Source organism: Lipophrys pholis, assembly GCF_963383615.2.
Source record: "Lipophrys pholis genome assembly, chromosome: 12".
Taxonomy (NCBI): Eukaryota; Metazoa; Chordata; class Actinopteri; order Blenniiformes; family Blenniidae; genus Lipophrys; species Lipophrys pholis.
Window position 1 is genome coordinate 8822656 of NC_137641.1, and position 25004 is coordinate 8847659.

The 25004-nt window shown below is 42.1% G+C and overlaps 1 protein-coding gene across 4 annotated transcripts in view; it reads left to right on the forward strand.

The window, feature by feature from the left end:
* Nucleotides 1-23565, forward strand: part of dennd1a (DENN/MADD domain containing 1A) — a 28772-nt gene extending 5207 nt beyond the window's left edge. The window contains exons 8-23 of one of the 4 annotated variants that reach the window (XM_080476708.1): nucleotides 1279-1332; nucleotides 3617-3727; nucleotides 6148-6248; nucleotides 7587-7632; nucleotides 7731-7832; nucleotides 9382-9507; nucleotides 9945-10046; nucleotides 10132-10219; nucleotides 11701-11741; nucleotides 13036-13107; nucleotides 13410-13466; nucleotides 15156-15299; nucleotides 16638-16696; nucleotides 18439-18576; nucleotides 20020-20263; nucleotides 21256-23565. In XM_080476708.1, the coding sequence (XP_080332834.1) occupies nucleotides 1279-1332; nucleotides 3617-3727; nucleotides 6148-6248; nucleotides 7587-7632; nucleotides 7731-7832; nucleotides 9382-9507; nucleotides 9945-10046; nucleotides 10132-10219; nucleotides 11701-11741; nucleotides 13036-13107; nucleotides 13410-13466; nucleotides 15156-15299; nucleotides 16638-16696; nucleotides 18439-18576; nucleotides 20020-20263; nucleotides 21256-22224 (2454 nt within the window). In that variant the 3' untranslated portion in view covers nucleotides 22225-23565. The remainder of the gene's footprint in view (nucleotides 1-1278; nucleotides 1333-3616; nucleotides 3728-6147; nucleotides 6249-7586; nucleotides 7633-7730; nucleotides 7833-9381; nucleotides 9508-9944; nucleotides 10047-10131; nucleotides 10220-11700; nucleotides 11742-13035; nucleotides 13108-13409; nucleotides 13467-15155; nucleotides 15300-16637; nucleotides 16697-18438; nucleotides 18577-20019; nucleotides 20264-21255) is intronic. The other 3 variants (XM_080476710.1, XM_080476709.1, XM_080476711.1) reach the window with 3 other exon arrangements.
* Nucleotides 23566-25004: the final 1439 nt, after the last annotated feature.

The window sequence follows — 25004 nt, forward strand, 5'->3', positions numbered from 1 at the left end:
GTACCACAGAAAACTGTTTCCAAAAATAGAAATATACACAGCAGAATTAGAAATAAGAGTTTGAAAAAATGCACAAAAAAAATAGAGAATTTACTGGATTCAATTTATTTAGCTGCTTTTCTTGAGGCATATCCTCCGAGTCCCGTGAAGGTAATCTCTACACAGAGGATTGTGTAGTAGGTATGCAGTATAAGTATGACTCAGTGTTTTCCATCCTTAGAGCCACGGCAGAGTTTTTAGATTCAAAATATCGATCAAAAATTTTACAAAAATGACGCAAGGGAACTTTAAACAGCACATTTAATGACAATATTAACATTTTTACAGATTCTAAATAAAAAGAATATATTCTCTTGAAAAAAATGGAGCAAATGTATTTTAATTAATGCTGTCAATCGATTTAATAAAATTAGCTAATTAATTGCAGAATCTTCTGTAATTAATTGTGATGCTGCTGCACTGGCACCGCATCGCGCTTAGGGTGCACTGGTGCTGCCGACAGACGACCTCCTCGTCATCCACCGCTTCCAACTCCAGAGACTGTGGGCACGAGACAAAGTCCACTGAGCCTTTATAAAAGTCCCAGTTTAAATATTTAATTTATACATCTAATACACAGGTAAAACTGTTCTGCCAGACACGGTGGCTGTCACAACCATGGGGGCTGTTATTGTGTCCAGCGGGCCTGTTCCCCTATGATGGTGCCATGTCACTCTCCTCTGACCTCCACCTTCAGATCAGACACTTCCTCTCCACCTCTGCAGTCACAGATCTCTCTCTGGCTCTCACAATATTTACAGCGGCGACGACGACGTGCTGCTGATCACTGTTTTTTCTTCTTTTATTAGCGGCTCCATTGGGGTGACCACCAAATAATATCATTTTCTTGGCCTCCTCCTTTCCCATGACTTATTTCATTCTCCATAAAGTTATTTTTCCTCGTCATTTCTGCCGGGATTTAGCGTCAAATGCCAGCGATCAGCAGTCTGATTGAGAAAAATATTCACAAGGTACTTTTGCACTGACCATTTATGGTTAAAAGTGGGCGTGTTGAGGGCGGGATAGGAACTGTGCAACCTCCCAGGTGGACTGTGATCTAAGAAAGAAAGGAAAGTGCGTGCAGATGTGCGTACGCACGGTTTTACCGATCCCAATTTGTTATGAGCGCACGTCCATTTTCGATCGGAATGTATTGAAGTTCTCTGAGTTTGTAATCAACAGGAGTCGAGTTGATTCCATAGTTTTGATTTTTTTTTTCTTGTTTTTCTGTTTCTCCAGCATTCCTTCTTCACTGTGCCCGACCCAAGAGAACTCCCCAGCATACCTGAAAATGTGAGTCCTCTTTTCTCCTACTGAAGTGAAGTGTGGAATATATTTCCACAATAAGGAGTTTACGCTTTGTGAAGCTCCTTTTTGTCTCCAATAGCGCTTGTTAATAACAGACGATAGATTAAGCAGCTCCACGCTCCTACTACGTTACTTAAAGTTAACTCTGAAGGGGAATGGTTAAATCCAGAGATTTCTAAAGTAAGCTTTCTTTTCTTCTTCTTAAACGTCCTAAACAGTTCCTGAAAACTTCACTTTGTCTGAACAAGCCGTTAAACTTATACACAAGGCTTACAGTGTGTGAGTCGATCGACTGCATGAGCAATGGAGGATTCCAGAGGGAATTCAATGTATTTAAACTGGATGTACGTAGAAATCAGGTTGCTTTAGTGAGTCACCAATGCGCCGCAGAGGAACCGTCAGTGACGGTGTTTCCACCCGGACCGACTCGATGTTCAGCTCCCCGGATATTATGACACAGAAGATCGAGTTGGGGAGGAAGCTTCCCTAAAGATACTCATCATCTTTGAAATAACACATCACATGTCAGCTATGCAAATTATTAGATTCAGGTGTCCCAATCACTTCTATGGCCATAGGATGTATTAACATTAAGCACCTCGGCATGCAAACTAGTTCTACAAACAATAGTGAAATAATATGTCGCTCTCAGTAGGTCAGTGACTTCCAACGTGGTACAGTGGGAGGTTACTATATGTGCAATATGTCCAGCCGGGAAACGTCCTTGCGCTTACATATTCCACAATCCACTGTTAGTCGGACCATAATAAAGTGGAAGCAATCTGGAACATCAGTAACTCATCCAGGAAGTGGCCGATCACAAAGTGCGGTCAGCAGATGCCGAGGTGTATAATGCACGAGAGGCCCCTTTGTTTTCTGCAAAGTCAATAGACCTCCAGGCGTCATGTGATCTTCAGATTAGCTCCAGAACTGAGCGTAGAGAGCTTTATGGAGGGTTTCCATGGCCGAGCAGCTGCGTCCAAGCCGCAACAGCACCAAGTGCAACGCAGAGCGTGAGATGCAGTGGTGTAAAGCACACCGCCACTGGGCAAGCCAAGCGTTCTTAGCAATGTCACTTTTTCATCCTTCGATGTCTGAAGTAAGAGGTTGAGCCCCTGTGGAATTCACTTCCTGACCATCTGAGGGCTCCACAGATCCATCCATCCATCCATCCATCCATCCATCCATCCATCCATCCATCTTCTCCCGCTTATCCGTTTCCGGGTCACAGGGGTGGCAGTCTGAGCACCGTCACCCAGATCACATTGCACCCATTAAGAACCTTTCCTGCAGGTGGTGAGCCCACGGGAAGCTCCACAGATTGCTGTTTGTTTTAAAAAAGAACTAAAAACATTCCTGCATCGCAGCTCTTACTGACTTTTATTGCTGTTTTGAAAGTGTTTTATATTTGCTTCTATTGATTTTTATTGCTGATATTTGAAGTGTTCTATATTGTTGCCTTAGCTCGTATTGTTTTGAGCACTAATGTAAAGTGCAATACAAATAAAATGCATTATTGGTATTATTATTATTAGAGCGGAGACTGCCAGCCAGGCCTTCTGGTCCCACAATCAGTGTCTGACCTCACAAATGTCCTTCTGGATGACTGGTCCAAAATTCCCGTAAACACACTCCTAAGCCTTGTGGAAAGCGCCTTCCTCGGAGAGTTGAAGTTTTTATAGCTGCAAAGGATGAACCCACATTTTGTTAAAAATGATGGGATAAGAATAGGATTTATGTCCATATGTGTGTTCAAGGCAGGCGAGCGAATACTTTTGGCAATATGGTGAAATCAGAATCCTAAAAATCAAGGAAAATGACCTAAAATTGAAACAAACTGCTCTGCTTCTGAAACGCATGTTAAAACACGGTCACATGACCATCGCTGTGTGTGTGTGTGTGCAGTGTATGAAGAGATTGGTTTTTTAATTCGTCCACCAAATAAATTGCTGAGGAGATTCTCATGTGTTCTGAAAAAAACGAATCTCATGTGTAGCTCCAAATCCCAGTACATGATACATGAATGCTAAGAATTATTTTGAAACACTTTCTTTTGACGTGGCTAAAGGAAGTTGTTTCATTTGTTCAGTCAGTTAACACGAGTATTTTGTCATCCAGTAAATGATGCCGTTTGAACCAAACACTGTGTACCAAGTGATGCTATAAATAGTTTGACTTTTATATGGAAAAGTATAATTATTTTTATTTTTATTTTGATCTTTGATGTCACAAGTAAATGTTTTTGCTTTCTTCTGTGTGACTCTTTCAGAGAAACCTAACGGAGTACTTTGTAGCAGTAGATGTCAATAACATGCTTCACCTGTATGCTAGTATGCTTTATGAACGTCGAATCCTCATCTGCTGTAGCAAACTAAGCACTGTAAGTAAACCCTACCGCCTCTCTGCATGTGGAAACACTCATCGTCCAGCAGGATAGAAGCATTGATGGAAGTTAGGCGTTTTTCAAAGTAAAGCTCAATGCAGACTATGGGAATTTAGACGTACCATTTGAAAGTAAAACTTTGAATTCTCTATTTGCGGCCCGCTACCAAATGATCCACCTGACGGGTCTGTAGCCTGGTGTTGGGGATCCTGTCTTATTTTCTCTAATAACTACAATTTTCTGATAAAAATGCATATTGTTGAGTTTTGTAATTAACTCACCCACCGACCTCCCTCGGTGTCGTGTGGAAGCAGCACATCAGTTTTCTTCTTTTAATAGTTTATTTTGGTTAAACGTACCAAAGACCTGCTCTTTTCACTGTGTACATTGTTGACTACAATATATCAGATGTGATTTTTTTTTTTTTATTCCAGTATTACTTCTCAGAAAACTGCAGTTTAGAGTTTGTGCACTCACTTATTTGTTGCTGGAATGCGTATACACATTATGGAAGAGCGCAACAACAACAAACCACAAGGTTTTATTGTGCTTTTCCCCAATCTGCCGGGACAAGGGGTGTCCTCGGGAATAGAAAATATCCTCAAGATGATTTTGTAATCTCGTCTCAGTGCCGGAGTCATGCAGCCTTTATCCACATCAGAAACAAACTTGTAAGGGAAAACACAATACGAGACTGTAGGTTATGATGGTCAGATGTTTCACTTAGATTCCCTGTGACAGCCAAACCTTCTGTTCCTGTGCTCCGTTTGCTGGGGTTCACTTGAGGAGTTGTTGGTGTAAAAAACACCCAGGGTATTCCCCTGGGCACATCTCTGGGCCCAGTCACAGTCTCCCATTAGTGTTTTTCACATGAAGGCTCACATTTAAAAAAAAAAAAAAAAAAAAAAAGTTTATTTCCCGACATTGAAAGGAACTGGTGGAACTCAGCAGATTTTTTTTCCATGCTACACAGTTTCACTTCCTCTTCTTTGGTAGAACGTTTGACGTCGTCGTTCTTCCACCACACCGCTGCTGTTTTCCAATTCTTCTCCTGGTAGTATTTTTTGGGAAAGAAAACATTTCTGGAGCCGTTTTACAGATAATTAGCAGATAAGCGCCAAAATGGAATTATGTGCTTAAGGTTCGAACTCAAAAGAGTTTTAGTTTCGTGTTTTTCGTTCGTTGGAATAATAAAAGAACTAAACAATTCAATACAAAATAAAAAAAATGTAAATTACTGAATGAAAGAGAGCAGAAAGAAGATTAAACCTATATACTCTGCCCCTTATTCTGAAAAAATAATTTTCCATTGAAAATTCAAAGCAAATATCAATTGACTATAGGGTCTGAGTGGCCTACACAGCCACTGTCACTTATATCAGAAGTACATACATTTTATTAAAGACACAATTAAAAAAAACGCTTTGATTCTCCTACGTCATTTCTTTACATTTCAATGCTAACCTGGTTTAAATCACTTTTTTTTAAATCTAGAGTCACATTATTCTTTAATTTGTATCTATTTACTGCTGGGAAATGTAATAAAAAGCCATGTGTAAAACGTATATAACCCGTTGAACCTTTTTGTGAAATGTCTAGACTTGCATTTCTGATAAATTCTTGTTGGCTTCAGATTACGAAGGTGCTCGTCACTAAATAATATAAGAATGACTGATTTCTTCTTTTAAATCCCAGTTTAAACCAGGTGTCTGCAATCTTAATGACCAAAAGTGCAGTTTTCACAATTTTCCACCCAAAAAGTTTATTCCGGAGCTACAAAACATGTAAATTCTCTCATTTAAAAAACAATCATTGCTATACAAACAAACACTTAAGTGTCATATGTACAATTCTGATGTATCTTATTCCATTGTTAGCTCTTTGAGCCATTTATAGAGATTTTTCCTCTATTTATTAATGGATTTTCCCACTTTAGCTATTTAACTGTTTATAGTTGCTGTGCGTTTCCTCGTGGTTACGGCAGCTTTAGCTCGACTCCACATCATTGTCTCTCCTTTTCCTCCCGTCTTTTTTCCTTTTCTCCTCTGCTTTCCCTTTTTCCTTCACCTATTTTCCTGGATTCGTTTTTTTCTTTTCCTGAAAAAAATGGAACGTACGAGCATTTTAAATCATTTTTAACCATTTTACCACACATTATTATTATTATTAGAGCAGTTTTAGCCTTTCTATCCATTTGTTTGCTGTTATATCCTGGAGATTAGACCATTTTTGAAAAATCAGTGTGGCCTGCAACTAAAATAGAAGATATAAGCAAAAGGTTTATTTTCAGAACATACCAGGGAGCCACTACAAGAAGCTTGAGCTGCAGGTTGCAGACCTCTGGTTTAAACAGACGTTAAAATAATGGCACGGACCCGGTCATAATAAGATGGTGTATTTCTGTGGTTTGTCTACAGTTAACTGCTTGTGTCCACGGGTCTGCGGCTATGTTGTATCCAATGCACTGGCAACATGTTTACATCCCTGTTCTGCCTCAGCATCTGTTGGACTACTGCTGGTAAGTGTTGACTAATGACCAGGCTCTAAACCAGCACACAAAACACTCCGAACATACACCAAGCCATGCACATGCACTTATAATTTCATATTCAACCCAATTAAATCCTGCACTGGCTGCATAAATGTGTTAAAATGTTCCATTTGGGTGTCCATCCATATATATCCATATACCGTCTGCATCACTTTCTCCAGGTCAGATCACAGGATGCTCGAACTGATTCCCGAAGAGGTTGAATGTATGTTCGGGCAACTTGCAGGTTGTTTAAAAGAAAAAAGTCTGCACAAGAACCTGCACAATTCCCAGAAAGTGTTCTGTAACAAGTAAAGTTTAGCAAAGAAGATGATTTACATTCTATTCGGTACATGTACAGGCACATTTACGAGGAATTACATTGCATGGATTGCAATTTTAAATTGGAACTAATCACACAGTTTCATTCTTAGAAAGTATGTCCATATTGAGGGCAAAGTTTGGTAAGTCTAAAGGTAACGCATTGTTCTTATCCTACTGGAGTTTAACGAAAAGTGGAATAAAAGAAATAAAGGTATTTTAACATTGCTGGGGCATCTCGTTTGTTAGAGCAAACTAAGTTTATTCAATCAAGAGCCACCCTCATAATACTGTTGTATGAGGTTTACTATTTTTTTCTTAAATAGGTGTGAAAATGTTGGGTGCTCTGATATTCAGCTGAGTTGGGTTTGAACTGTGATGACGGTCATATTGAGGAGATGCACTTTGTTCTGAACAACCTGTTTGAATTCTTCGTTCCTGCATCCTGCTGGTAGTAAAATACAAAAATAGTTGTTTTATTCTAGGTGTTTTAATTATCTTTATATATTCTTAGCTTGATAAATATGATATTCCAAATGTGAGGCTTTTAGAAGGTTTTTTTTTTTGTGTGTGTATAAATCAGGGGGACGGCGACTGTGTACCTTAAGAACTGGCTTTTATTAACATGACTACATTACCCAGAATTCCCGGGGAGCGCGGACTTTCGCCTACAAACAACAGTAACACTTTATGACGGTTAAACGTCACACTGTCGTGACACACACATACACAGGTCACCGTGGTATGCAACAGTCTTACTGCATGAAACTGTTTCTAAATCTTTTCTGGTTCAGCTGAACTCTGCAGAAGTCTTTTTCACTGTGCTTGTGTTGTCCAACATCAGAAACAAACATATTCCTGCCCAAAACATTTCAACATGACTGATAGAAGTGAAGCAGACCCTCAGATGCACACTTGAAGGACACCATCAGTTGATATTAACTGTGTCTACAGTGGAGGACGCCGCAGTGTTTCACCTGGTAACAGTGATTGTGTTGTTTTCAGCGCCCCCATGCCCTACCTCATTGGAGTACATTCCAGCCTGATGGAGGTAGGTGTTCACTCACAGCTGCCACTCGAAATGATTTGAACAATGAAATGTCTGTCCTGCTGATTGTTTGCTGTGTTTGTTTTCTCTGTCGCTTGAAGAAAGTCCGTGGGATGGCTCTGGATGATGCGGTGATCCTCAACGTAGACACAAACATGTTAGAAACCCCCTACGACGACCTCCAAACTTTACCCAACGATGTGGTGAGTGGCTGTCACACAGCTGCTGGAATAAAAACCCAGGAAATCCTTTTTTTTTTCTTCTTTTTTTTTTAAAGAAAAAAAAAATTCATTATGAATTGGGAATACAATGGTGGACATAAACTATTACTCGTATTGCCCTTTTTCTTCCTCTTGATGGTAAAAATAAACCCCAGGGCCTTCAGAAGGGTGCCAAATGGCAAGAACAATAGAACATTGTCTCTGACAGTGTTAATAATAAAATACCATGAAACTTTAAATAAATAAACATAATATTAGAATAACAATAAAAGCCGATAATAGAAAATAATGATATAATGACTATAAACAGAAGTATATACCGTGATAGACAGATACAAGTATGAAACAAAAATATGTAAATAGAATAAACCTAAAATAAGTTTAAGTTACAGACGACGAACAGTGAAATAATATATTAATAATATTAGCTTGTCTATTTTAACAAAAGATAGGTTGTCAGCAGGCAATCAATGGAGTTTTGGGGAGTTCCACTGAAATAAAATCCACTTATCCTGCTAACTGAGAAGTTAAGGCCAACATATGTGACTGTGGAGGGTCTTCTATGTTTTATTCTATATGAGTGGAATCAACAGAGAGCAACCCGGGTTCATGTTCTTCCCCAAAACGTTTGACATGATAGTAAAATTGTCGCTCCAAACGTTTCTGTTAAGAAAAAGAACATATGGCTTGAATTACAGTTGGAAGCGTGGCACCGCTCACATTGATCTATAGTTGAGATTTTGATCAATGAACTTTATGCAACAGTTTGAATCGCATTAGTCGGAGCAGAGTGCAAGGTTTGCCTGAACGTATACTATCGAGGCCTCGTCCCACAACCGATCTATAAACTGAAAACCCAAGAACTGTGAGCTTTAGTAATCAAGCAACCATCAAATGACATTAGTTGTAAGTATATTTCAGATATTAGAGATTTCTGCCTGAGATTTTGTTGGGGGGGGGGGGGTCGTAAAACTTCCAAGGAGTGACAAATAAGCTCCTGAGCATAAAGTTGGATTAAGGATTTTGCCATATGGGATTGAGTCATGGCGTGCAGATCTGAGTGGTCCAAGGAATGATCAACGGCCCAATTTAAGTCACCAGCCAACACCAAAAGTTGTTTGTTCAGGATAGGGAGGTTACCAAACGGATAATCATAGAAATTCTGAGTATGTTCCCCGACAATACCGGATTATGGTATTGAGTTCCTGCAATAATTAATTCTCACCCATTTTTATCATTTCTAGTCTTTGAGGTGAGGAAGTAGTGTTTGCAACAGGCCATTGATCAGACTCCGTGTTGTTTTCTGCTCTATTGACCTTTGGTTGTATTTTCACGGTAGAACAAGACACATACAAGTCAGGAAAGGGGGGGTGTCGGATTTAAGCTTTGAAAAAAATCGGAGACATGCCCATTTACCACTGAAATGATTTCACTCCGCAGGAGCTCCCCTACCTGTGTCACACATCACCTTCCTTAGGCTGGAACCCTGGAGTTCCTTCTCCGATAAAGTCTGCACCTCTGTGTCCTCCAGGTCTCGTCGTTGAAGAGTCGCTTGAAGAAGGTTTCAACAACAACGGGCGACGGCGTGGCTCAGGCCTTCCTCAAAAGCCAGGCGACGCTGTTCGGCAGCTACAGGAGCGCTCTGCAAATCGAGCCGGTCAGTCGGGACGGAAAGAGGAAGTTCTCTGACCTTTAGGAGGCGACGTGTGGTCCCGCTGAATTCCTCCTCTGTTCATTTCATTCTTTTAATTCAACACACTTCACAGTTTCACACGGTGTCATTGAGCTTGATACAGTTTCCACTGCAACATATAAAACCAGCTGAGCTCAGGGTGGAACCACTGGTCAGATGGCAGAAGGACAACCCACTGCACCACCTGTGCAATGGAATCATTTTAATGATATTTGGTGGGCCAGATAGTCCTGTGCAGAAATGGAAGGAAATGATTACAATGAGAGAGTGATCCTCGATAATAGATCCAGAATCAAAAGTTTATATGAGCGAGACCCACATGTAATCCCACGAGGAGGAGCAGTTTGAAGGCAGAAAGATTTGACCTCTCTGTCTCCTTCTTGTGTTCCTTTCCATTTCAGGGAGAACCAATCACATTTAGCGAGGAGACCTTCATAAATCATCGCTCGAGTGCGATGAGGCAGTTTCTTCAGAACGCCATTCAGCTTCAGCTCTTCAAACAGGTGAGAGCGCTTCTGTCCTCATCGCGGTCCCATCGAGCTTTCAGAGTGACTTCAGTCCAAAGCTTACACTCTTCTTTCCCTGCAGTTCATTGACGGCCGGTTGGACCTGCTCAACTCGGGAGAAGGTTTCAGTGACATCTTCGAGGAGGAGATCAACCTGGGGGAGTACGCCGGTGAGCACATGTTTCTGTCTCATCAGCCGCTCAGATCAAAAGTGCTGCAACACTGCGATTTTAACAATCTTATGAGTCGGGACGGGAATCCAAAACTGGTTCTTACTCAGAAGCGATTCCCAGTGTTGCAATTCCTTGCAGTCATCTGAAAAATTTGCAAACGATTCCCGTATCGATTCCAGTGAGCTCAAGCTTACGCAACGCGCGTGTTGATGTCATTCAGCAGGATACATGCTCGACGGTTTGGTTCTGTTTCAGGAGAAAGGATGAGAACAGGGCAACTTGTAATACTTGCAAAGTGGATATTTCATCAAAAGGAGGAAATATGACCAATGAGCAGGAACATTTGCACACACAACACAGCAGCGATAACTGAGTGGATGTTTGGTTTTTGATCCGCTCCGGAGTGAATCTCAACCCAGCAGCAGCGGCAACGTTGGCGCGTCCTCTGCTGTTAATACTGCAGCTTTCATTTCCAAATGAGAATCGATAAAGAGTCAAAAATGGAATCTGAGTTGTACAAAATCGTATCAATTCCCGTCCCTATTTGTGAGTTGAAAGCTCGCCACACTGAAAAACAGGAATCGAAAAACAATTTGGGCGCGACAGGAAGTTTGCTGTGTGCAGATTGAACGACGAAACACTGAAGCTGAATAGTCTTTGGTCAAAGAGCGTGACGACGGCCGTCTCAGTGTGACGCAGGACCACTGATTTAGAACCAAGACCAAAGACATCGGCATGATTCTCCCACCATTGTTAGATTTTGTCCGGGAAGACCGAAGATCGCAGGTGTGTGGAGGGAAGAAGCAGATTAAACTAAAGTCACCTTCTTACGACAATAGAATCAATGCTTGTTAACCCTTAAACGTCCACTGCTGGTGAAAAACTTCTGTTCAGATTGAGTTTCATTTTTAATAGACATGATTTCAACGCTTTTTCAATCAAATGTTCTTTTGGTTTTTTTTCACAAGATTTCTTTGGTTGGTCTCATCAGTGCAGCTTCACATGTTTTGATGTCTTTATTTGTTGTGTTTCATTTAGTAAGACATTATTTCATGTGTAATTGTGTTCTGTGTAATCTCCCTAGCATAAAGAAAACTACATTTAGTTTTATTGGTTATTATGACAGGCCTTTTTTAAATGCATGAAACTAATTGTTTTTATTTGTGTTTCTTAAATGAGTTAAAAAGAAAAATTATTAATTGCACAGTTGTGGTTCAGCGCTGGTGTAAATTAAGAGATAGTTAAGTCCATAGTTATTGGAACAGCAAATTTCAATGTTGACCTGAGACTGTGCAGCTCTAAAAGTAAATGAACCTGCTCACACAGAGTATTTTATAACCACCCAGCCTCCGCTGCCCTGTGTCAACATGAGAAGACTTTTAAAAATGACTGGACCTGGCTGTTAAGGACATAATGGTCCTGGGTTTGTACTCGGTGTGTCCTCAAGGTTAATACTCGTCTTTTCTTCTCCATTACAGGCAGTGACAAGACCTACCACCAGTGGTTGTTCACTGTTAAGGTGAGGTTGTGTTGATCCATCCGTCCAAACAGTATCTGCATTTCTCCTCCTCGGTTTATAATTCAAAAGAATTTCTCAGCGGGAAACGGACCGAACAGCAGCAGAGATATAAAATGAGACGACAAAGGCAGGAGCGAGTGCAGTGAAGCCACAGTGAAGCCCTGTCTGTGCGAACTTGTCGGGGGTGGAGACAATGGAAGCGTCCCTTGAAGAAGACAAAGTCTGTTTCTATTGGTGTCTTTGTCCTGGCACGGGCATGACTGTACGCCTGCTGTTCTCTTTGAGGGGTCAGGCTGGAGGGCATACGCTCTTGTCTCCCTGCAGTACACCAGAGAGTCCACCTGTGGATACAACGTGTCGCCATCATAACTTCAGCAACAGTGTGACGTTCTGGACCGAGCCGTGACGTTAAACAGTTGTGATTGATAGAGGTTGTGTGGCTCAGCTTGCGATCGGTGCTGTGCAGATTGCAGAGGTTGAGGGACCCGGGAGTCGTGAGCCGAGCCAGACCACTTTGTCACAACATTGCTGATCAGCATTGCGGTTCGCCTGAGGGGGATTTTATTCTCATCACTGGCATGTGAGAAACCTTTGACACAAAGCAAAGGGTATCCTAAGACTGTTGACATTTGTCCCGCAATTTGTAAATTCCTGCAGTGCTATGAAAATGCCCTTGAATGTCAGGAGTGTTTAAAACATTCTGAAAGCACTACAAAATCCACAGAAAACATTTTACAAAATGTGTTGTTGAAAAGACAGACTGCTTCTGTCCAATCAGCAATGAGCCTGTCATTGGAACTGCGTCTCGTCAGTGACAACCCTGCCGTCTGCAGGTACCTACTTTTTTCCTTTGTGTCTGGATTTTGCAGCATTTCTGAATTTTGTTGTAGTGTTTTGCACTTCCAGGCCACCGTAGTTTCAGTTCAGAGTGGCCTCACTAATGGCCTGACATGAACAGTGTGCGACAGTGATGGTGGTCATCAAAACACCCCGCACTTGTAAGTTTTCTTAACTAGACGAGGAGAAACGGAAATTAAAGTCGCGATGATGTGCTCTGTGACCGAGATTCATTTGTTATTATTCAACGTAGTTTGCAGGCGAGTCTGAGATTATTTAGTTTGATCCACACACAGTCCTCTTATTACAGGTTCTGAAAAGCTTTTGAAGGTTCTGTCGGGATGAAGAGCTCTAAGGAGCCATGACATTACTTCACAGATTCAAGTTGTTTACGGTCTTTAAAGTTAATGACTTTAAGTCTGTCTGTCTGTCTGTCTGTCTGTCTGTCTTCTGACAGAAAGGGGGTGGTGCTATCTTCAACACAGTCAAAACGAAGGCAAATCCCGCCATGAAGACTGTTTACAAGTTTGTAAGTTGCTTCTTTCTGTTGGTCTTTTACATACAATGACTTTCCTGTAAGACATTTGTTTTTGTGTATTGATACTTCTCCTAAAACTAAATCATCACAAGGAGCATTGCAGCTACTGTACTTTCCATCGTCGATAGGGTTAAACCCTTCTGTAGTCAATTAGTTGCAGGCAGCACTGCTGCTGCTACGTCTGTCTTTATCTTGATGATAAACATGTTCGTCCCACCGTAGAGCATTCGTCCCCGTGTCCTCCAGCATGAAGACAATCTGATAATCTTACTGTCCTTGTGTTGTTTCGTCAGGCCAAAGACCACGCACGAATGCGTATCAAGGAAGTGAAGAGCCGGCTGAAGCAGAAGGTGTGTAAAGGCTCTCACACACTGTACAGTTTAAAAGATCAATAATAATGCCTTTTATTTTATACACTATAATACACTATAAACAGGCAGGACAGGATAAATACCATGAAATTAAATCTGAGTATATGGTGATATGAGGGGAAATGATTTAGATTTAATATACTTGGCAGAGTTGGAAGTACTTGTAGATTTTTGTCTTTTCCACAACATGCTCCATGGGAGTGATTTCCAAAGTATGGCTCCGCCCCCTGGTGGTCCACGGAGGTGGTACACTAGGAACATGAAAAAGTTTCAGTTTGGTGTTTGATTTTGGTATTACGACAAAATACCCGGACACAACTTTCTAATGAAAATGATGAAAACTGATTATCAATTATCTGACCACTAGTCACCAGGTTGAAATGGGTTTACCTTTGCAAGATGTCTCTGACCTTAAACTAGAACTTGCTCTGAGTGTGAAGTCGACCTCTACGCTGGCGCCGAGGCAGCGATGCTAAATGAGGCTCTCTGATCGCGTTCAGTTAAAGGAATAGTTACAGAAACATGGAGCGTTTCATTTCAAGTTGTCTGTGAAAACTGTGAGAAGTAACTTCTAATCAGAATTGAACTATTCGAACATGATTTCTTACATGTTGTTTAAATCCGTTTTGTATAAATGTGGAGAAGATCATGTGGTCGTTTATGGACTCCTGCTTTCTGAATTTTGTAATTAGATTGTTCAAACATTCACAGCAACACGTCACCTGGGATGAACTCAACAGAACAATGGTTTTATTAAAATACATGGTGCATCTGGATTTATTGCCTCAGTCCATATTCATACTGAATTATTCTTTCTGGAATATGTATTTCATGGAAATTCATCTTTTTATCATATTTCATTCGGGTTTCATATTTTTTATTTAAATTTTTTTAACACATAGTTTATTTTCAGAACAAAATGAAACGTGAACAGAACAAACAGCAGATGCCAGTCAAAATGGTGTACGCTCTAACGGGTCATACATTCATGGTTTAGAGTACTAGTTACAATTGTGGCATTTATGATGGTGGGCTGACGCAGAGATAAGGTCACCTAAAGTGAACCCGTAACACACACACACACACACACACACACACACACACACACACACACACACACACACACACACACACACACACACACACACACACACACACACACACACACACACACAGGATAGCACGACATACCTGGGAGCCTGATCAACTCACCCGATTTATGCATAAGATGTTTATACAGAATTCCTCTTTCCTTATTGAGCCCCCCCCTTTGTTCTCCCTCCCCTTTCTGTTTTTATATTTACAAAATGTGTATTTTCCCCATTGCCTTTCAAATCCTGTCCTATCCAGTCTCGGGTTTAAGTTTAGTTTTTCCATTTCAAAGATTTCAGAAACTATAGTGAACCAATTATCTATAACCGGGGGGGGTCAGCTTCAAGCCGTTGTTGGGTTTTTTAGTTCTGCTATGACCCGGAGCAAAAACTCTTAAGCTACCATCGTTGTTGTGCCCGTCCCGGAAGTCTGGGGTTTCATATGTTAGAGTTGATGGACCCAGAAGGTTCTGTGGCCTTCTCGATTTTCTTCACCAGCTCACTATGGTTTCCTCAGCAGCTTGTTCTCTTTCCCCTCTGGATGAAGCTCATTTCCATGTGTTTCCTGTCTGTGCAGGAGCAAGCGGAGAATGGATTCTCGTCCGAGGGCACGTCAGGGTTTCACTCCGCCTCCACGACGGCCGTGAGGGACGAGACGCTGGGACCCCCCGGCGACCACCGGCCTTTCACTGTGCACTTCGGACATCCGAGTACAAACGAGGTGGGATGAGCAGCCAAAGAGGTTTTCTGGGATCACAGCATGTTGATTGATCTGATGGTGGGGGGAAATAAATCTGTCAACATTTTGGCGGAGCCGCTTCCTCCGGCGTTTATTTGAGACGTCAGTGACGAAGCTGTCGCATGTTGAAAAACATCCTACTTTGGGACCGCTTATGATCGAGGCCTGGGTCCGCTGTGAATTGGAGCTTTCATACGGCCACAAAACAGGTCTGCTATGGGTCACTTGTGAGCAAATAATGGGATTTGGGTTGTTTTTCCCTGCAGTGTGAACGAGGCTCCAGGCTGCGGTGACACTGCAGGTCTTGATTCTCACTTCTCATTTCTTTACTTGTTTACTGCATCATGTCAGTTTGGCTTTCATCAAACTCCTGTGTGAACTGTATACGGTCCCGCACAAGTGACATCACACGCAGCGCGGAGTTTAGTCAAGCGTTGAGTTGAGGAAACCAGCGAGTCGTCTGTGTCTCTGTGTTTGTCTTATGATGACGGGTGGACTAGTCCACGTCCACCCTGACCTCGCCCACAATTGACTGGGATGGGCTCCAGGCTAATAAAGATGGACGGACGGAAACGTTTGTGTGTTTTGGTTCACTTCAGAGAAAAGTCGTTAGATTTCTGGGTGAAATTATTAGATTTGGATACTTTTATTCCCATGAAATGTAAATTTTCACCCAGTCTATAATTGAATTTGACTGTGATCATGTCTCAAATCCCCTGTTGAATTAACGTCAACACTTAAATGAGATGTAATTATTATTGTAATTGAGTTTGCATTGAAAAACATCTTCTTTTTTTAAATATTGACCGCACCTGAATGCAGAAAAAATTGGATTTGTGTTGTTGTTGTGCTGTTGTCTACCCTCCGCGGTAACCCACCACATAGCAGAAGACATAGTCCCAGTCAGTGTTGTTAAAAAGTCCAGGTTCAGAAAACACACTTGACCCAAGATATAATCTTGTTGTCTACTCAAGTGAGAGGAGACAGAAAAAAAAGACAATTTCATGATGTTGCTGTGTTAAAAACTACAGCTTTGGCAAGATTCACTTTGTTGTGATTTCCTTCTTGTTGCGTCCAAGTTAAATATTAGAATATATTAATGTGGTGTGAACATTAATGTTTTCATGTAGACATAGAATCGTCACACTCATGTGATTTATGCATCAAAAGTGTTGATTTCAGGCAAAATATCGAGATATATTATCGCGTATCGCGATATGGCCGAAGAATATCGAGATATTGGGGGGGAAAAAGGCCGTATCGCCCGGCCCTATCGTGAAGCTTGTTTCTTTTGTTTCATATTTGTTTTTGCTTCCTCAGGCTCGGCCTCCAATGAAGAGACCGATCAGTAACATGAGTCTGGAGAACAGCATTGACCAGTAAGATAACAATTTCTTTTGATTGAATCTTTTTCTTTTTTCTTTCCTTTTTCATCACCACTTCATATTTCATTGTTCAATAGGGCTCCAATAGGATTATTTTTTACAATTACTTGATAATTTATTTTCTTTTTTTTTTTTTAGACAAACTTTATTTTCCTCCGTTATTTAGCCATGTAAGTTATTAAGAACAGATTTTCATGAAGAAAAAAACTTCAATAAATTCAGGAAAACGACTCAAAACAACCACAATGAGCCTAATTAATGCTTAATGAGCAATAATCGGTCACAGATATAAACTGCTGTCTCAACCTTGTCTCAGTTTGCAGGTCACATGTCTTTTTTGTAGATTTATTTAGTGAAGCGCTCCCACACTCTGGATGTTTCTCTCCTGACGTTCCTCTTTTCTCCCGTTTCTCGGACGTTTCCCCCCCCGCCTCCGACGTCAAGCGGTTGACTGTTCTGAAACAAGACCAGCTATTGGCTGTTCACGTCCTCGCCTGCCACAGGTGGTTGCTGCCAGAACAGATTGGTTCAAAATTAGAAGGAAAAAAAACAAGTAATAATAATTGATTTTAGTCGATTAAATTGTTGTTTCAGCCCGACTGTGCTTTGACGGAGAAAATCAATCATCGGTGGGTTAAATATCAGCAATCTTTAAAACACATCTGTGGAGATTTTTTTATATTTACCGTAATAGAGTCCTGAGTGACAAGTCCTCTCCGCTCATTGTTTTTCGTCATCAAACTGCCCGACATTTCCAAAGCATTTCTTAAAATGGTTTAGACAATGGAAGTCGGTTAAAATGCTTTTCTAAAATATCTACTTTTCTCTGACTAATCTCGCCATGTGTTGGTTTAATATTTATACAAGTTCCTGGGACTTGAGCGTTATGCCATTCTCGCTTAAAAAACGTTTGCTTTATATTATTGTGTGATTGCTGAACATTACATTTAATGAAATACAGTTTCACAGTGCAGAATTATTTGAACAAGTGGTTGAAGTAAGTTGATTTTAAAACAAACAATGAATCTAATAATTTGGGTTTCTATTTAATTAACTGCATTTCAATCTTATTTGATACAAAGAAGCAGATTTTGGTCTATAAATAGACTTTTATATGTTTACACAATTTTGTTTGTTTAGGTTTTTTCTATGTTAGTGTGTGTAGTTAAAATGTAACGGCGTTAATAACTAGAAGGTGGCTACATGTTTAGCATTAGCTGGTGGCTACATGTTTAGCATTAGCTGGTGGCTACATGTTTAGCATTAACAGGTGGATAAATGTTTAGCATTAACAGGTGGAAACAAAGTTGAATTTCTGAATGATGTATAAATTCTTTATTCTAAAGAGAAACACTTTCCGTTGTCATTTTGAGTTTGAGTATTTCCCACATGTTGAATCTCAAACGTTCGTTCACCGACAAAAACCTGTACTCTGAACTTTTACCGCAAAATGGTTCAGCGATTAACTTTACGTTTTAGGTAAAATCCTGAAATTAATTGAGGAAAGTGAGGAGCTCCAGTTTGATAAGTGACGAAGACGCAGACAGCTGATTAAACTCGACCACGCATCAGTCTCATGTTGTAAATGTTTTCCAGCTGTTTATTATTTGCATGTTTCTGAATGTTTTTCTGCTTAACACGATTAACCCTTCCCTTTCACTGATTCCTGCTGTGCCTGCTAACCGACTGATTAACTTGTCATGAGCAGAACTTGCTGTGTGTCTTCCTCACTGTAGCTCTGTCCGTCCTACTCGTCACTACACAGTCTTTCTGTCCGAGGATTCGTCCGGAGACGAGCTCCAGTGCGACGGTGGCTCCATCTCTGGGTTTCCCGACAGCTTTCTCTTCTCCGTCCCTTTCGAGTGGTCTCCTCTGTATGCATTACTCTGATCGGCTTACTCTTTCTGTCCTTCATAGAAATCTGTGTATGTGTGGTGGTTGGATCAGTCTTTCTCTTTGAAGCACCTTTTGTGTCATAAATACTAGAACAGTGAGGAGAGATACTTTATATCTGCAGTAGGGATGTCCCGCTCACACTTTTTTGCCCCCGATACCGATCCGATTTTTCAGAATTGAGTATCGGCCGATACCGATACTTTCCCGATCCGATACTCACATTGCTATTGCAAATATACTCAATAGTCTATTTTTGGAACGACTAAGATGTCTGAAGCTAAAAGCACTATTGGCAGAAGCTTTGTTTAGCTAGAAATTATTGTAAAACTCACTTATTGAATCACAATTCTTCTCTTTCTCATCAGTTGTTGTAAACTGAGGGTACATCCACACGACGAAAAAACGATCTTTGTTCTCCCTGGCCTGCTCCCAAAAAACTGTCCACACCTCACTATGAACACGGCTCAACACGAGGCTTCAGGGCATGTAGTACACCTGCCAGGCCTGTAGGGGCGCTGTGACTCACCAAACACAATAAAAAAGCAGAAGAAGAAGACAGACCACATAGAAATTTAGAAGTAGACTTCTGCACATAAACACATAAACCACTATATATAACTCTAGTTTCATAGGTCTATGGCCCCGCTCCGCCTGCTTCTAGCTTCTGCAGCTCGACCGGAGCTTGTAGTCCGTGATTGTTGTTGTTGTTAGGTGACGTTGCGGACCGTTTTTTGTTTGTTTTTTTTAGATCGGCGGGGTGATCGGCTAGATTTGCCGATCCCCGATCCGATATCTACCGATCGGATCGGGACATCCCTAATCTGCAGTGAGGAAACGCTTGAGCCATTTAGGAATGGTAAATAAAAATAAAAGCAAAAGTAAGACAATTAAACACCGAGGTAATATTAAAAAGAAGCAATGAATCCAATTGAGCACAATGGGAATTGCTGAAGTGAGGCATTAAATTGATTTCACAGTAAAAATGACAGTACAGATATTGATATAGAAAAGTGATAAATATCAGGCTTGATGAGAGGGGAGCAGGAGGAACTGGGCTCTGCTGTATGTCCATCACATTAATCCCATTCTGATGTTTCAACCTGCATTACCTCTGGCAAACAAATATATAGAACATAGACAAGGTATCCAAATGAAAAGAGGAATTTAATCTTTTTCCTCAAGGGGATTGTTAAAATATGATTGAGTTTTCAGTTTTCTAGGCAGACCGTACTTTAGTCACAGCCATTAGACAATACACTGAAGTAACAAAGATTGTTTGACGAAGACAAAGATTAATTTTAAGATTAAAACCAATGATGTAGCTACAAAGCTTTAATGGATAACTTGAGTTTTATCTCATTTGTTCATCATGTTGACTCGGTCACCGGTGTTTCAGAGGGGAATTCCTGCTGTGTCCACAGGCCGCAGCCCTACCGCTCCTTGAAGGAGGCTCACATTATCGAGGGGGACGATCATGGACTGGGGGCAGAAAGCCACACGGCCCCTCCCAGCCCGGTGAACGAGAAGCTCTCCAACATCAGCCTGCTGGGGGACATTTTTGGCTGCCAGGACGAGCCTGACAGTCAACCCGTCGCCCTGGCTAAGAGTCTGGAGGACCTGAGGATGGCCAAGGACTCCGAGCTGCAGGCCAAGTTCACGTACCAGGTTTGGACAGGAGACTTAAGACGCCTCCATCTTCAGTTTGTTCTGGAAGATGCAGATCAATTCAGTACCTAAGAACTGCATTTTACTTTTCCCACCATCTGTGTCAGTGAGTATTTTTTGGTTTTGAGCAAGAGAGTGTTAATCTCCTCCCACTCCAGTGAATAGACACATCCATGATTTTCTTCGATTTGTCACATGACAGAACCTCCTGAAGTGGTTTAAAGTGTGCTGCTGCTGCCATATGTTCCCGTATAGAAGTTGCACTTTTGTTTGTTGTTTGGTCGTGGGACTTATATTAAGAAGCAACTTATATTTAAGAAAATATTGCAAAACACCTGGGACAAGAAGATGTCTCTTCATAACAGAACGTTGTTATAGTGGCAGAAGAATCCTCTTTTAAACTAAAACCTTCACACCTTCATTTGGTTTGGGAGTGACGACAACATCATGCAATTACAACAGCTGCTGGGTCGGGGGCGCTATCACCCGAAATCAACACTGACCAGAGAGGAAGAAATCCCGCCCCTTTAGCCTGCCGGTCGCTGATGGTCAGCCACAAACAACCGCCAGCTTTCGTGTCGGGGGACCATCAGCGGACTTCCAAGGGGACGAAGCGTGAGGACGCGATGTAGAGCGCATTGCATTATGGACAGTAAACAAAGAAAGCAAATCCGAAGAAGCAGACACAGAAATAAAAAGTTGGACTATATCGTTGTTTTGGGCGACAGCGCCCCCAAACGAGTCGCTGTTGTAATTGCACGGTGTTGTCCAGGCGCTTTGTCCGCTCTCAAATGTGAAGTGTGAAAACAAACCAAACCAGGTGTCAACATTTTCAGTGGTGGGGGGGTCAAGGGCCTCGTTCAGGGACCCACAGCGGTGACACGCCAGCTGTGGGATTCGAACCTGCAGCATAGAAAAGAGAAAATACTGAGCCCAAGATAAAATAACCCTGATTGAAGGAATGAACGGTGTGAACTTTGTGTGTTTTGCAGCGAATGGAGCTGAGTGCTGGAGAAAACTCTCGGACCCTTCCAGGCCTGAAGCTGTCCACGCCGTACCACAAGCTGTGGAGTTCAGAACTGGACGGCGCCGCTGTGTCCATGTCCCCATCTGTCCAACCCCCCACAAACACTGAAGCCCACTCTCCAACCCATGAAAGCACCGGCACTGGCCTCGACCCCTTGGACCCCTCCACACCTGGAAACATCACCGTCCCCCGTCCCCACGGGAGGAAGACTCCGGAGCTGGGCTCGGTCCTTGCACCCCCTGTGGCCCAGTCTCGTTGTAAACCAGCAGAGGCTGCTGAGGGCAGGACTACATCAGGGGGACAGGAGTTCAGACAAGCTCTGTCCATGACTACAGAGGGAGACCTGCTGAGGCCCACAAAGGCTGTTGATGACCGTCTGGACCTGATAAGTCTTCTGGACCCCCTAAACACCTCAGCACATGCCAACTGTGCCACATTACCGGACACTGTAGAGATCAGTGTACCTACTCTACCACCCAGGTCCTACCAGCAAGGCCTGCCTCCCTTCACGCTGCACCCTCACATGTCACTCAATCCGTTCTCCCAGACTCTGCAGCACCACTCGCCCACTGTCGGAGGGAATCCCTTCAGCGCTGTCTACAGACCGCCGCTCGGCTCCTACCTGCCCAGTCCACCCCGCCCACAGTCCTTCTCCACGTTACCGGGACTCTACAGGCATCCGTCGCCGGGCAGTTCCACTCTGCCCCCACACTATGGACTGCATCAGTCAGCCTTCCCCTCCCCGGGCCCCTCCCTCCCCCACTCCTCCGCCAGCAGTCACACGCTCTCCAGTCTGACAGACACTTCCTGTGTTCTCAGTACAGCTGCCGAGGCGCCCGACCTGTTCGGTGACCTCCTGACTATCGCACGACCGGCCACACACGACAAAAAGAAGGTCGAGGATCTTCGAAGGAAGTGGGAGACATTTGACTAAAAGCCCCCCCCGCCTGCTCAACCATAACCTTTTGTTGCTTTTAGCATCTGTCTCCTGTCCCTTCTGCTTCTGGCGCTGTAGAAGAACGACCAGTTTATGCAAACATTGCACACTCATAATCATGCACTGGATCCCTACAAGGAGTTTTTGTTTTTGTTTTCACACTGAATTTATGGGAGTGCTACCAGTGTTTTGACCTCGTGCTCCTCGAAGGCAGGAGATTATGAGTTAGGCCATGAGAATGACGTGGTGGAACATCAAGGAACCGCTAAATTGTTGCTGGAGAAGCTTGCACTGCGCACAGACACAATGAGTCAGAACCTGAACACAATTAGGTTCATTCACAAGCATTAATTTTATTTTTTATCTTTTAACATTATCGGTCTGTTTAAGAGGATTTTCTAGGGGCAGTAGGGTTCAGGAGTGAAAACGCATCATTAAAATGTACGTGATTGAGCAGGTGTGGTCACCCGGTGACTCCACACACTCCCATCAGACTGGTGCCAAAAAGGTGTGTGTGTGTGTGTGTGTGTGTGTGTGTGTGTGTGTGTGTGTGTGTGTGTGTGTGTGTGTGTGTGTGTGTGTGTGTGTGTGTGTGTGTGTGTGTGTGTGTGTGTGTGTGTGTGTGTGTGTGTGTGTGTGTGTGTGTGTGTGTGTGTGTGTGTGTGTGTGTGTGTGTGTGTGTGTGTGTGTGAGTAAAAGTGTGTTGCTTCACTGGCCTCTATGGATTGCCTCACTTAAAAAATAAATAAACTCGGAGGAAAGCAGACGTTTTTTCTCCAAAACACCGCCAGGCCTCGGCTGGTTGCCTCATGCTGCTTCTCACGCTGACATTTGTCTTCAGTCCCACCCATTAGAGAGACGCTCGGCGTAGATCAGCACCACCCGCATATGTTGAATGATATCAACCTGTAGGATTAGCTTGTGTTATATCCAGTGGCTCGTCTGCTGTAGTTGATAAAAGTTCTCAGTGACACTAAAGTACTTTAGCTAGACAAGGTGGCGCCTCGAGTCCTATAGAGTGTCCCTGCTTCTGGTGGCTTCATTCATTTAATTTCTGCTTTGTTTCAGGATGAATGCTGACCCCAATGACCTGTGAAAGTGTGCCTGTGTGTGTGTGTGTGCGCGCGTGTGTGTGCGCACTATATTTGTTCAGAGGGATGTAAATGTGTTGACTACTGGATAAATATACCGCAAATATTTCAGCATATCTTCTTAAACTAATTAAAAAATGACTGCGTTTGTACCGTGTGGATTTACTTTGCACTGTATTCTTTTACTGGCTTCCTGGGATTGGACCTCTCGTCAGTATTTTTTCACTGGATTAAAGCCAATTCTCTGAAACATGTGACTCAGTTCACACATTTCTGATGTCCTGCAGGGGTTTTTCACTTGAGCTGCACATTATATTACAGATTTGTCATCGTCGCGTCCGTATGCAGTATTGAAAAGAAGGAAAAAAAACCAAAATAAACGGACTGAACTGCAATGAATAGGAATGTTTCGATGTGCGACGAGTCCGATCGGATTGAATCCCAGTGCACTGCTTCTTATTTCCCTTCATCGATTTGACTGAAACATGCTGGAAAAGGATGAAATTTTACTACGATCAGGTGCAAAAACAGCTGAGATCGTAATGAAAGGTTTACCATCCTAACTTTGTCATTGAAACTTCGTAAAATGCATCATAAGCTAGTTTTTGTACGCGGTTCAAAACTTCAGTATATATGAAACTTCAGAAGCTGTGTTGGCTAAAAGCTTTTGCACACGCTTTACTTTGAAATTCAGTAGCGTCGCTCGACCTGAAATTGAATCTTGCCCCACCAAGTATTTACATCCGGGAATGCCGCTGACTGGGTATAAAGTACGGCACATTACCAAAGGTTTTCATGAAAACATTACAAATACAGAATATAAATATTGCATAAAAAAATGTACATGGGGTGTGTTACTATTCTTTCAGCGCTTGAACACAAAACAAAGCATCAGGTCATTAAAATGACAAGTAGTTAAACACGTCCACCTGTCCTGGTGCGCGACAACGTTTTAACGTTAGACGTTCACCCGTCCTTGCAAACACGTACGCAAAATGTTTTAATCCAACATACAAACGATCATCAGCTGTATGTGTGTGTCAATTGACGGTGTGGTCCAACTCGTCTCCGGGTTTTAGCAAAAGCCAATCGCTGTCTGCTTTTACTCGATAGGAATAGAAATGCGAGTCAACGGATAAAGGAAGCAACATTTTGCACGCACATGGTATCAATATTGAAAATATATTTAATCTGCCCAAAAAACAGGAATTTTTTTCAATATGTCAGAGGTCTAATGTAAAAACGTCTCTAGAATGTTGGTAGACAACACAAAGGAGGCTGTTAGAGACACGTCAAAATACTTTGTCCTCAAATTCTAAATCTGTGAAGTTACCGCTCACTTCCAGAGCAATCTGGAGCTCAACAGGTAGAGATGTCAATGGAGGGCTGACTCTTTTAAAATTTCCGACAGTTGCTAGTCAGATTCTTAAAATATTGGTGTTTTCCTTCGAATCTCATTGCACAAAAAAGAGAAGGAAGAGGACCCTACGTTAAAGGAAGTCTCTGATAATGTACAACATAATGACATTTGGGGATTAAAATGGTTCCATATACCTCTGGCATCTCAGAAAGGAATGCATGTACAAGCATCTCCAGACATGCATGGAGATTGTACATGAGCAAGTTTCTTTTTAAGACAATACAGATGCCTTACCTCTCCCATAGTTATGTAATCTTCAATCGTTT